The sequence below is a fragment of the Sesamum indicum genome, linkage group LG11 (assembly GCF_026168435.1).
Source record: "Sesamum indicum cultivar Baizhima isolate 11 linkage group LG11, ASM2616843v1, whole genome shotgun sequence".
NCBI classification, from domain to species: Eukaryota; Viridiplantae; Streptophyta; class Magnoliopsida; order Lamiales; family Pedaliaceae; genus Sesamum; species Sesamum indicum.
Window position 1 is genome coordinate 16,608,204 of NC_142667.1, and position 11,839 is coordinate 16,620,042.

Here is an 11,839-nt window from a genome sequence, read left to right on the forward strand (position 1 = left end):
AACATTAATCCAAATCATACATGAAATGATATTTATAATAATTTGTGTATTCCCAAATCTAACTTCTATGAATACGACTAAAGACCTACTTCACCATATAGTTCAGGAAAATTGAGCAAAATATACCATTCACGTTTATTGACGACAAAACCAGAGGTGAAGAATGATATAGAAAGAAAAGCAAGTTCTAAGGCCTAAAATACAATAAGAACCTCTTGTGGTTCTGTTTAGCGAGGGCTATTGATTGCAAGTAAAAACTGGGTGTCCAAACTATACTGTCCAGAGTACTCCCCAGTGCTGAACTGAGGATTTGCTGGAACTGGATACAAATCAAGTTGCTGATCAGCTGTAAATGCCATGTTCACTTCAGAGTTTTCTTCCTGTTGGTCTGAACGTAGATTATACTTTCTCAACCTTTCCAATTCCATTGCTACATCTTTCATCGTTGGCCTTTTCTCACCATTTAACTTGAGACATCTCTTAACAAGCTCAGCCACTGCAGTGATTTGCTCCAAACTGCCTTCTCTCAGAAGTCTGGGCTCGATAATTTGGAACAGGCGATTTTCCTTAATGGATACTATAAAGTAAGTTGCCAGGTTCCTTTCTTCTTCACTTGTCTCTGTAGAAAGAGGTTTTCTCCCTGTCAGGAGCTCAGCCAGAACTACACCAAAGCTATAAACATCACTTTTCTCTGTCAATTGGCTTGTATGGAAATACTCAGGATCAAGATAACCCAAGGTTCCCTGTACAAGAGTGGTCACTTGTGTTCGATCAATAGGCACCAATCTTGATGCTCCAAAATCTGATATTTTGGCCGTGTAATACTCGTCTAACAATATATTGGGAGACTTGACATCTCTATGAATAATCGGCATAGCTGCTGCAGAATGAAGATAGGCAAGTGCACCAGCAGCCTCTGTGGCGATTCTAAGCCGATTTTCCCAAGAGAACCATGGCGTTGTTCTACTATTGTGGATGTGGTGAAATAGTGTGCCATTTGAGACGTATTCGTATACTAGCAAAGGGACTTCTGTCTCCAAACAACATCCCAAGAGTTTAACCACATTTCTGTGATTAATCTGAGTCAGAATAACCACCTCATTGATGAATACCTCTATTTGACTCTGATCCATGATTCTGGACTTTTTTATAGCAACTACACGATGATCGCTCAGAATCCCTTTGTAAACTGTTCCATAGCCCCCTTGACCAAGTACGCGATCTTCGGAATAGTTGTCGGTGGCCTTCTCAAGCTCTTCAGCAGAAAAAATTTTAGCTGATTCCAAACTACCATCATTAGAAGAAAGTTGTTGCGTCAGTAACAATCCGCCGTTTTGCTGGAAGAATTTCTGTCTGAGTCTAATAAGTTTTCTTTTCTGGATGCTGAAATATATCCAAGTAACGCCAATTATCAAAGCCAAGAACCCAAAACCTAAACCTGTAAATTCAATTATCCTCATCAACAGTATGAAAAAGAGAGGAGATAGACGTGAAATTTCATCACTCATAAGTACCTAACGAGAACTTCATTGCTGGGAAAGGTGAGGTCTGTTTAATGCAGCCACGCCCATCTTTTTTGCCATCACCGATGAATCCATGTGGACAGGAACAGATAAAACTACCAGGAGTGTTGGTGCAAAACCCTTGTGGATCACATGGACTACTCTCACATTCATTTGTGTCTGAAAGTCGGAAAAGAACATCAGAATAGTCAGCTTATCAAACCTTGAGTAGTAAAATCTCTTGATCGTGGTCTAACAGCCGAAAACTAACCTTTGCAGCCTGGCTCGAGATATGGATTGCCTTCGTATCCCTCAAAGCAGCTGCATCGATACCCTCCAAGACGGGTGTCAGAATCAGTGCATATACTGTTCTCACGACATGTGAAAGCATTGGCTTTCTGCGCTTCAGTGCAACTTATATTCCCAATCACCCAGTCCAGGACTATTGGCACATTTTCTATGGTTCTGTTTTTAAACGTATCATCTTGGAGATCAGATGGATGAAATGTGTAGCTCTCCTCCTCTGCAAGAAAGGTGTAGCCACAAGGGTTGAAGGACCACACATCGGTGTGATAACCAACGCTGCCTAATAAAGCAGCGAAACTCTGTAGACCCTTTGGTATTGAGGTCTGGCAACAGCCTATTCCTGTGCAATAACCATCAAGAAGATCCTCTCTTGCAGAACAAAGGGAAAAACAACCACTGGTGAAATTACTCCCGTCCCTTCCTGATATTAAGGCGAGATCATCACATCCTACAATCGTGAACTTATTTACATCAGAAAACGTGAAAGTTGGAGGTAAGCTGATTCTCAGACTTGGATTTTGCATGGTCAAGTTGCCAAGCTGATTGTAGCAGTTCACAGCAACCAAGTTTTTAACCCGCATTTGGGAGTCTGATATCTCAATAACTTCAAGAGATCCTTTTGCAGTAAAGGGCTTGGGAGGGTTGAAAGTAGCATTGCAGTTGATATCAAACCAAGGGTCTATGGAACAGCCTGAGCCGATGCCAACGCCAAATGGATATGGAACAGTTAAATTTCCACATTTGCGTTGGCAGCCTGGTTTAGTTATGTTGACACCCTTTGTGATGGTTGTGGGAGGTCTACCTCTGTTGGTTTTATTAGAAGCCGGTAACCCCGTTTGAAGCCATATGAAATGGAAGAAAAGAGAACAGAGAAGAAAGCTTCTTATCATCTTTGCTAGCTTATGGTAGTTGAGTTAATGCATTCACAATAATCATCTTCTTGCTCAGCATCATATATAGGTAGAAGCTCCTGTATGCAATGTGCATGTCAACCTCAATTCTCCAACTCTTCTTTCTATAAACTTATCTGCTAACTACGATCACATATAATAATAATAATTATGTATGCAAACACCTAAAAATTGAGATTTTTATGATTTATAATAAAAGAAAAGAAACATAGTGAGTAATAATACTAAATCTTTGAGGAGGTCATAACCCTGAATCTTTCTAAAGTCCGCAAAAATTAAAATTTCAGGCATGAAAACGACGCACAAAGACGAAAAGGAGCTAGTTGAATTGATCCACCCCCAAATTTTATTATGGAAATCAGATTGAAAAAGAGTTGATTGAGATATCTCCATTAATTCTTCATGAACTTGACTTTGTTAAAACTACTTCTTGTCTACCACTGTAGAAAATCAGAACGTTTTATTTGAATATTCATGTATACTTTGCAAAAACTATAATCATGCCAGTGTTTGGGTGGAAAAATCTCATCTGAGAAAGATTTGCAGAATTACTTAATGTTAACTCTTCATGAACGGAAAATTCTTATTCAAATCGGATTTGGCTGAACTTGAACAAATCAATCAGAGTTGTCAGTTTGTTTAGGGAGAGTGATTAGTCAAATTCAAATGATAAATGTATTACACTTATCGTATGATTGGATCGATTCGATCATATATGATCTCATTAAGAACTTTCCTTCATCCACATCCCATATTATTTAACACCAACTGTATATCTTGTCCTTCTCTTGTTATTTTCTCCACCTCTTATTATGAACTCCCAAATCGTTTTTTCTATTTCTTTCTGTTGTCAGGATACGCTGAATCCTTCGTACGTGGAATGTATCAAACTAATGAGCGTCACCTGTACAATGACATTAGTATTACTTCTGAGAAGAAAAACTATTTATAGTCTTTATTTAATCAAGACACTGAAACAAATGAGGACTGGAAAGGACTTGTCACTCTCTTAAAGTCTTAATTAAACAGGTTAATCCTAAGTCTTTCATGTCATTGCAGGGTTCCTAGAAAATTGCAAGCCAAATATTTCTAAGAACAGGACAATTAATATGATTTTTTCTACAACTCCTGCGTTAATATGATTGTTGGAGGGTTTATGTTAATTTTTTTTCTAAAATGATCCTGAGGATTCTTATGATTTGAGATTAGAGATCACAATTCTTTCTTCATAGAGAACCTCAGCATTGATCAAGGACATAATTACATGTCTTTTTTCCTACCAGGGTGCGTCATACATATGCATACAAGAGTACAAGTTGTTAATTTGACAATTTACTTTAGAATCTCAGGCATGTAGTTTGTTGCACCACAAGCGTATAGACTATAAATGATTGGTACGATGGGAATGTTTTTCATCAATGAATGCAAATAAACTTCCACATCTAAAACAAAAGTAGGTACAGAAAAGATACAGTGAAGGTGAAGAAGATAAACAAAAACTAGAAACCCATCAATCAATATATGCTGGGTAGGTAGGTAGGTGCATTCTGCATGAATATAGAAAGGAATGTGAAGTCGTCGTTGACGCATTAATTTACATTTCTGAAGAAGTAAACTCTACATGGCTCATTGGCGACAGCTCAACTTGGATATATAGGAATTTGGGAAGGATCATTACGACCCATTCTAAGGCCGCACACTCTGCTCTCCATTCCAAGTCTTCTACCACACGATAGTATTAGCTATAGATAGTCGCACTGCAAGTTGACTTTGTTTGCTCAATAGTCTGTGGTTGGTAACTCATGAAAATGTGTGGTTTTTCCCTCTTTTTAAGAAAACCAGCTCAAGTCTTTGTATTTTGCATAATAAATATAACGAGCTCCTTCAAATTTGGTATAATTATAAATACTTTTAATTTTTTAACAAGGGTCCGACTTTGTTAATTTTCATTGGACTTTTATTTATTTTTTGTTGTTAATTGAATCAAAATATCCTTATGAATTATAAATTATAATTTTATTTATCTTTTAAATCTTTTTATGGACTAACGCGATCATTTTGTTTTTATAATTTTTTAAATATTTTCATTCATATTGTCCAATTCTTTTTATGTCTGTTTTTTTTATTTTTTTTGAAAAATACAATAAAAATATAATTGAAATACGCTACATTATATTCTAATATTACAAATTCTTTTTCAAACATCGGGAGTACTGCTATTTGACACGGAAAAATGAGTTTTGGAACACAAAAAAATTGTGTGGAAAAATTGACGATATGCAAAAAAATCAAGTATATATGCTCCCAAAGTCGGTCAACTTGCGTATTTCATCGCGAAGTACATAATTTGGCACGACTCGCACGTCCACCTCCTCAAAGTCAACCTTCATTACAATTATTCTGATACTATTACGTTGATTGGTTACTAATACTTCCCTCTTTCACTATTATCAATCTTCATTGTCATAGTTAATATCAAACTGCATATATATACTAATCTCAACACTGCAAAACCACCCGTAATCATGGGGGAAAACATCATGCTTCTGCAGCTGGCCTGGATTTTCCTCTCCGGCCTAGCTTTAACATTGGCCGCCACCAATTCCACCACCATCCCCGACACGTTCAACATTTCAAAAGCCCCCGTCATCACCAAGCCTGGTTGCCCCAGCAAATGTGGCAACCTCACCGTCCCCTACCCTTTCGGCATCGGTAGAGGCAGCGGCTGCGGCATTGACCCCTGGTTCGAACTCAACTGCAGCAACGCCTTTGACCCTCCCCGAGCCTACCTCGGCAATATTCAAATATACGATATCTCCGACAACCAAATGCGCATCTCCAACGTCATGGCCAGGAGATGCTACGACAGAGCCGGCGACGTTTCCCAGACAAACTACGCCTCCTCAGACATCACCGGAACTCCTTACAGCTACTCCTCGCTGAACAAGTTCACCGTCCTTGGCTGCGATGATTTCGCTCTGGTCACCGGCGGCGGAGGCCGGAACTTCACAAGCGGCTGCGTTTCGCTCTGCTCGAGAGCAGAAGATGTGATCAGTGGATACTGCTCGGGTATAGGCTGCTGCCAGACTTCCCTGCCCAAGGGGCTCAAATTCTACTTGACGGATCTGAGCAGCTTGAGGAATCATACGGGGGTTTCATCATTCAACCCGTGTAGTTATGCGTTTCTTGGAGAGGAACAACGGTTCGTTTTTCGTGGGGCGTCCGACCTCTCCGACCCGAATTTCATGCAACGGGTCCTGACTACGGTGCCCATCGTGCTTGACTGGGCGATTGGGAATTTGACTTGTGCAGACGCGGAGAAAGCTGCAGATTATGCCTGCAAGGCTAACAGTTACTGCGTTGATTCAGATACGGGGTTGGGTGGGTACCGGTGCAGCTGTAACAAAGGGTACGACGGCAACCCGTATCTCGATCCGGGTTGCACAGGTACTGTTCTTTCTACATCTTCTGTTGCTTTGTTATTATGATAAACCCACTAAAACTTCGATGCAAGAATTATTCTGTTAATAGTACTATTTGTATCTTGATTTGCAGATATCGATGAATGTGCGGACCCAAACCTTAATGACTGCGAAAAGTTTATGTGCATCAACACTCTGGGAGGTTTTAACTGTTCTTGTCCACATGGAATGTATGGGGATGGCAGAGAGGATGGTCGAGGTTGCAACGCTTATACATCGGAGTTTCCTGTAATGAAGGTGGCTTTAGGTAATTCCTTTGTTTCCTTGTAAGTCCATACGTATTTTACTACTATTATTACCATATTGGAGGTGGATTAGTTGAGAATATTGGAGCTTGCAGCTTGAGTTTGATTCTGGAAAACATACAAAAATGTGTTAATCGAAGCTTTTAATGGTATTCTGTTGAAATTATATGTACAATCAAGAATGATAATTCTAATTTCCTTCGTTGTATTTTAATCTTTGTCATGATTTTCTTAAACAATTTCATGCAGGTATTGGGTTCGGGTTTTTATCCCTAGTGATCGCAGTAACTTGGCTATACTTTAGCCTCAAGAAAAGAAAGATCATAAAACTCAGGGAAAAATTCTTCCAGCAAAATGGTGGTTTGTTACTGAAACAACAAATCTCTTCCAACGAAGGTTCTGTGGATCAATCCACCAAAATATTCACGGCTGAAGAGCTGGAAAAAGCTACCAATAACTATGCAGATGATAGAATCCTTGGCAGAGGTGGATACGGCACCGTCTACAAGGGAATTCTACCTGATAATCGCATAGTTGCTATCAAGAAGTCCAGAGTGATGGATGAAAGTCAAATAGAACAATTCATCAATGAAGTAGTCATTCTCACACAGGTCAATCATCGAAACGTTGTCAAGCTTTTGGGATGCTGTTTGGAATCCGAGGTCCCTTTATTAGTCTATGAATATGTCTCCAATGGGACACTCTTTGAGCACATCCACAACAAAGGTGCAATGACTTGGTTATCCTGGGAGAATCGTTTACGGATTGCCTCTGAAGCTGCCGGTGCCCTGTCTTACCTTCATTCAGCAGCTTCAATTCCCATTATCCACAGGGATGTAAAATCGGCCAACATTTTACTAGACGAATCTTACACAGCCAAGATATCAGATTTCGGGGCTTCCAGGCTAATCTCCCTGGACCAAACAGAAGTAACAACGCTGGTCCAGGGGACACTAGGATACCTGGATCCTGAATACTTCCACTCAAGCCAATTAACTGAAAAAAGTGATGTCTACAGCTTTGGGGTGGTGCTTGCGGAACTCCTGACAGGGAAAAGGCCGATCGACATGGAAAGGGGACAAGAAGAACGAAACCTGGCAACTTATTTCATCATGGCAGTAAAAGAAAATCGACTGTTCCAAATCCTGGAGCCCCGAGTGGTTAGAGAGGGATCCCTGGAGCAGCTCCAGGCAACTGCTCAACTAATAAAGAGATGTTTACATCTGAATGGGGAAGACAGGCCGACGATGAAGGAAGTGGCTATGGAACTTGAAGGTTTGAGGAAGTTTACTAAGCATCCATGGGCTCAACAACCTGTTCATCATGAAGAATCTGTGGGGTTATTAATGAGTGATCAGATGGGATCTGCAGATCTTTATACTGCTCCAATTACTTCAGCTGATCTATACACTGTTCCAATCAGCTCATATAACAGCACTGGAGAATCCTCAGGGCAGTACAGCTTGAACAGCACTCCAAGTCAGATGTTCTTCCCCCATGTGAACAGCCCTCGTTGAAGAGAATGCGTGCGTGCCAAAATTTGGTGCTATGTTTTGATTTAGTTTTGCTATTTCCGTTTCTCGTGCTCGTTGTAGATTTTTATGTTCATTCAATTGTTGTATGCTTGCAAACGTACTTGTCATGGATTTTACTGGATGTGAGTTCTTCTAATAGGAATGTAAGGCTAGTCGCCTCCCCTCCCATTTGAAAATAAGCACCAACATTGGTAAATGTAAATTCTCTTGCTGGAGACAATCCGACCCATATTCGTGTTTACTTGTTTTTCCTTTGACCCGTGATTAATGTGAAAGGCATGGAGACAGCGTGCTAATGGGCTTATTGCATGAGGTGGGATTGGAAGCCCCATGCCTGTTTGATAAATCTCCGTCCGCCCATTTTGTCCCATATTTTGGCAGTAATGGTCGTTTTTGCTCCAGCATTTACACCAAATAACAAAAAATCCTTGTTTCAACGTTTATGACAAGTTGGAAGCTTTTTGAGCGTGAATTAGAGCAAAACCAAGTCAGCTTTCTTCTTTTTCCACTGTTGTTTGATTTCAAGCTACATATACATATTAAATTCCAACCGGGTCCTGCCAATAATATTTATACCCGACCCGAGTAAAATGTAGCCCAGGCCCGAATGCGGACAGCGTACTAGTACTCCTGCCATGGGTACTCAAAATGGGCCATGGACGTAATCATTACCAGGAGGATCCGGAAAGAATACCGCACGTGACGCAGTTTTGTTATATCCAAGATACCCTCTCGTCTCAGTCTAACTCTAACCACAAACATGGGCCCACCCCCATGAAAGGTCAAATTCCTTTTTTTAATACCAATTCCGCCTCCATTTCCGACCGCCACAAATACTTTGCTCCATTCTTCCCAATTTTACCCTCCTAGCGCAACTGACGGGAGCAAGGAGGAGAAGCCGAGGATCTGATCTCTTCCTATCCCTACCCCCCCGCCGGCGTTTTCCTCCTCTAAATCAATGGCGGTGAACAATGAGAAAACCTCAAAATCAATCCCGCCGTACATGAAGGCATTGTCTGGATCCCTAGGTGGCATAGTCGAAGCCTCATGCTTACAACCCATTGACGTCATCAAGACCCGGCTCCAGCTCGACCGCTCCGGTACCTACAAGGGGATAATTCACTGCGGCACCACCATCACCAAGACCGAAGGCGTCCGCGCTTTGTGGAAGGGGTTGACTCCTTTCGCCACGCATTTGACTCTCAAGTATGCGCTCAGGATGGGGTCCAATGCGGTCCTACAGTCCGCCTTCAAGGACTCGCAGACGGGGAATCTCAGCCACCAGGGTAGGTTGTTATCTGGGTTTGGTGCTGGTGTGCTCGAAGCTCTTGTTATCGTCACTCCATTTGAGGTCAGTGAGTTCATTCGTTTTTCCATTTCTAATTTTTTTATATTATTGTGTTGCTCCTTTTCAGGTTATTGTTTTTTGAGCTTTAATTATTGAATTATCTTTAGTGAATCAATCACATGGAGCTTAGTTCACTTGATTATGTTCAAAAGTCGAACTGTGTTTTACAATTCAGGAATCTGCATTCGTTTTCATGCGTCTCTTTAAGCTAAATTAAAGCATATGTGATCCTAGCTTCTGTAGGAGCTAGAATTTGAAGTCCTATATGTAGCATGGTTAATGGTAATTAGTATGCTCACCTGTCAAAGGCGTATATTCATAATTTTCATAAAAAACATGAGTTGATTGTCGGTAAAAGTGTGTCTCTTAGTTTGAATAGATCATAGACTATGACCGACTGGTTTCCTGACAATCCCCTTGGATGAATACAAAGAGTTCATAGTTACAATGCTAACTGGTTGTTATCTAACTTCACTGCCACTTGTATAGTAGTTCATGCGAGCCTTAAATTTTCACTTCACCTTATTGAGTTCGGGGCGCATTAACTCTCTCTGTGTTGACCACTTTCTTCCATTGGGCTGACTGATTAAGTTCACTTGGTTGTTACTTAATCTGTCATTGTACCTTCGCTTCACTCTGTCATGCCCAATATACATGCTTTAGTTGTTGTCTGTCTTCAAGTTGTACCGTGATTCTGTTTTCACAGAAGTTATGATGTAATGCACTGCACACTGAGCAACTACAGAATGTTGATTTGCGCTTTTGTCTCTGTTCTTTTTTTCCTTAATTCAGTTTACAGTTCAATTGACATGTCTTGCTATAAGTAGGCAGTGGATCTTAGTCAAAATGTTAATGAACTTTTACCAATTCAGGTGGTCAAGATCAGACTGCAGCAGCAGAGAGGGCTGAGTCCTGAGCTCCTAAAATACAAGGGACCCATACATTGTGCTCGCATGATCATCCAGGAAGAAGGCGTGTTTGGTCTGTGGGCAGGAGCCGCCCCAACTGTGATGCGCAATGGAACAAATCAAGCTGCCATGTTTACAGCCAAAAATGCATTTGACGGAATTCTATGGAATAAGCATGAAGGCGATGGGAAAGTGCTCCAGCCGTGGCAATCTATGATATCAGGTTTCCTTGCGGGAACCGCTGGTCCAGTATGTACCGGGCCCTTTGATGTTGTAAAAACAAGGCTTATGGCACAGAGCCGATCTGGTGGTGAGTTGAAATACAAAGGTATGTTTCACGCTATCCAAACAATATATGCAGAAGAAGGACTACGAGCACTGTGGAAAGGACTATTACCCCGGCTAATGAGGATCCCACCTGGCCAGGCCATTATGTGGGCTGTAGCTGATCAAGTAACTGGTTTTTATGAGAGGAGATACTTGTATAATGCACCCCTATAGCTTCCCTCCATTATTGTCTTTTGTCGTTTTTTTGGTAAGGTGCTCACATTCATTTGAGGAACTGAAATTGTTAGAGCCGTCAGCCATTCACCTTAACTCATATGCAATATAGGACTGAGTTAGCTGGCTAATCCATCGGATATCTTGAGCTTGGACTTTATTTTAGGTTAGTATTTCATGTGATAACTTGCAAACGGATTGATTGCAAGGATAAAAAAAACTATTTGTGGCGCATGCCTTTGTTCTCGTGTTGTCCATTCATGATTCGAGCACAATTGCTATTCTTGTTGTGTACTGAGAGGCTTTTGTTATTCTGATAAGGTGGTCGGCCCCTTGGAAGTTAGAACGGGAAATATTTATGAAAAGATGCACCACTCCAGTTCTTTTTTGATCATTACAGTTGCTATCTTGGAACTTGTTTAAGAAATAGGGCTGTTTGCTTTCATTTGTAAGCTGCTTCTCTCATGTTATTCTTGAATTACTGCTCAACTGGAGCGTGTCAGCGTAAGTGTTGGCATGAGATACAAACATTACCAAAATAGAAAAACAAAGTACAACGTGCATTTGTTACATTCAAATTTTATAAGTTATTATTTGAGTATTTGTTGAAATTTTCTTATTTAAATCATATTTGATCGAAGTAAAACAATCACATAGCAGATGTGAAACATTTATCGTGTTGGTTATTTTTTCTAAATTATATATTAATTACATCATAAGTGTATTGTAGTTATTATATAATCGGTTTAGGTCCGAGTGTCCGTTCAAGCTCCATATAGACAAGAATTTTCTCTTTTATTCATTTTGTATAGCACATTGTATTTCTAAAATTCAAATCTGGAAATATTAATATGTATATATAAAAAGAATACAAATTAAAAAATTTGTAGTGTTACTTGCTTACCTTAATAAATACGAAATTTGTCCTGAAACTTTATATAAATTTTCTGTAATTTACAAACAAAATTCAGAAGGGGGGAGGCAAAACAAGTGAAACAAAAGCACTATTTTTGATTTTATGTTTGGGTATTTTTGGTGATAAGATAAAACACCCTCTCAATGTTAGTTTTTGTGTTTTTTACATCTTATGTGTGTGGTTTT

General features: G+C 40.1%; 3 protein-coding genes across 3 annotated transcripts; 2 read left to right on the plus strand and 1 right to left on the minus strand.

Annotated features, from left to right (window-relative positions):
- Window positions 1-111: 111 nt before the first annotated feature.
- LOC105174729 (wall-associated receptor kinase 2-like) lies at window positions 112-2,784 on the minus strand. Its single transcript, XM_011096916.3, has 3 exons — window positions 1,774-2,784; window positions 1,515-1,682; window positions 112-1,438 (listed from the first exon to the last, which is right to left on the minus strand). The coding sequence occupies exons 1-3, from the start codon at window positions 2,696-2,698 to the stop codon at window positions 228-230; spliced, it is 2,304 nt and encodes a 767-aa protein (XP_011095218.1). The 5' UTR covers window positions 2,699-2,784; the 3' UTR covers window positions 112-227.
- Window positions 2,785-5,176: 2,392 nt separating this feature from the next.
- On the plus strand, window positions 5,177-8,222 carry LOC105174587 (wall-associated receptor kinase 2). Its single transcript, XM_011096734.3, has 3 exons — window positions 5,177-6,166; window positions 6,275-6,448; window positions 6,696-8,222. The coding sequence occupies exons 1-3, from the start codon at window positions 5,245-5,247 to the stop codon at window positions 7,961-7,963; spliced, it is 2,364 nt and encodes a 787-aa protein (XP_011095036.1). The 5' UTR covers window positions 5,177-5,244; the 3' UTR covers window positions 7,964-8,222.
- A 527-nt stretch (window positions 8,223-8,749) lies between these two features.
- Window positions 8,750-11,132, plus strand: MSFC1 (Mitochondrial substrate carrier family protein). Its single transcript, XM_011096735.3, has 2 exons — window positions 8,750-9,332; window positions 10,202-11,132. The coding sequence occupies exons 1-2, from the start codon at window positions 8,940-8,942 to the stop codon at window positions 10,736-10,738; spliced, it is 930 nt and encodes a 309-aa protein (XP_011095037.2). The 5' UTR covers window positions 8,750-8,939; the 3' UTR covers window positions 10,739-11,132.
- Window positions 11,133-11,839: the final 707 nt, after the last annotated feature.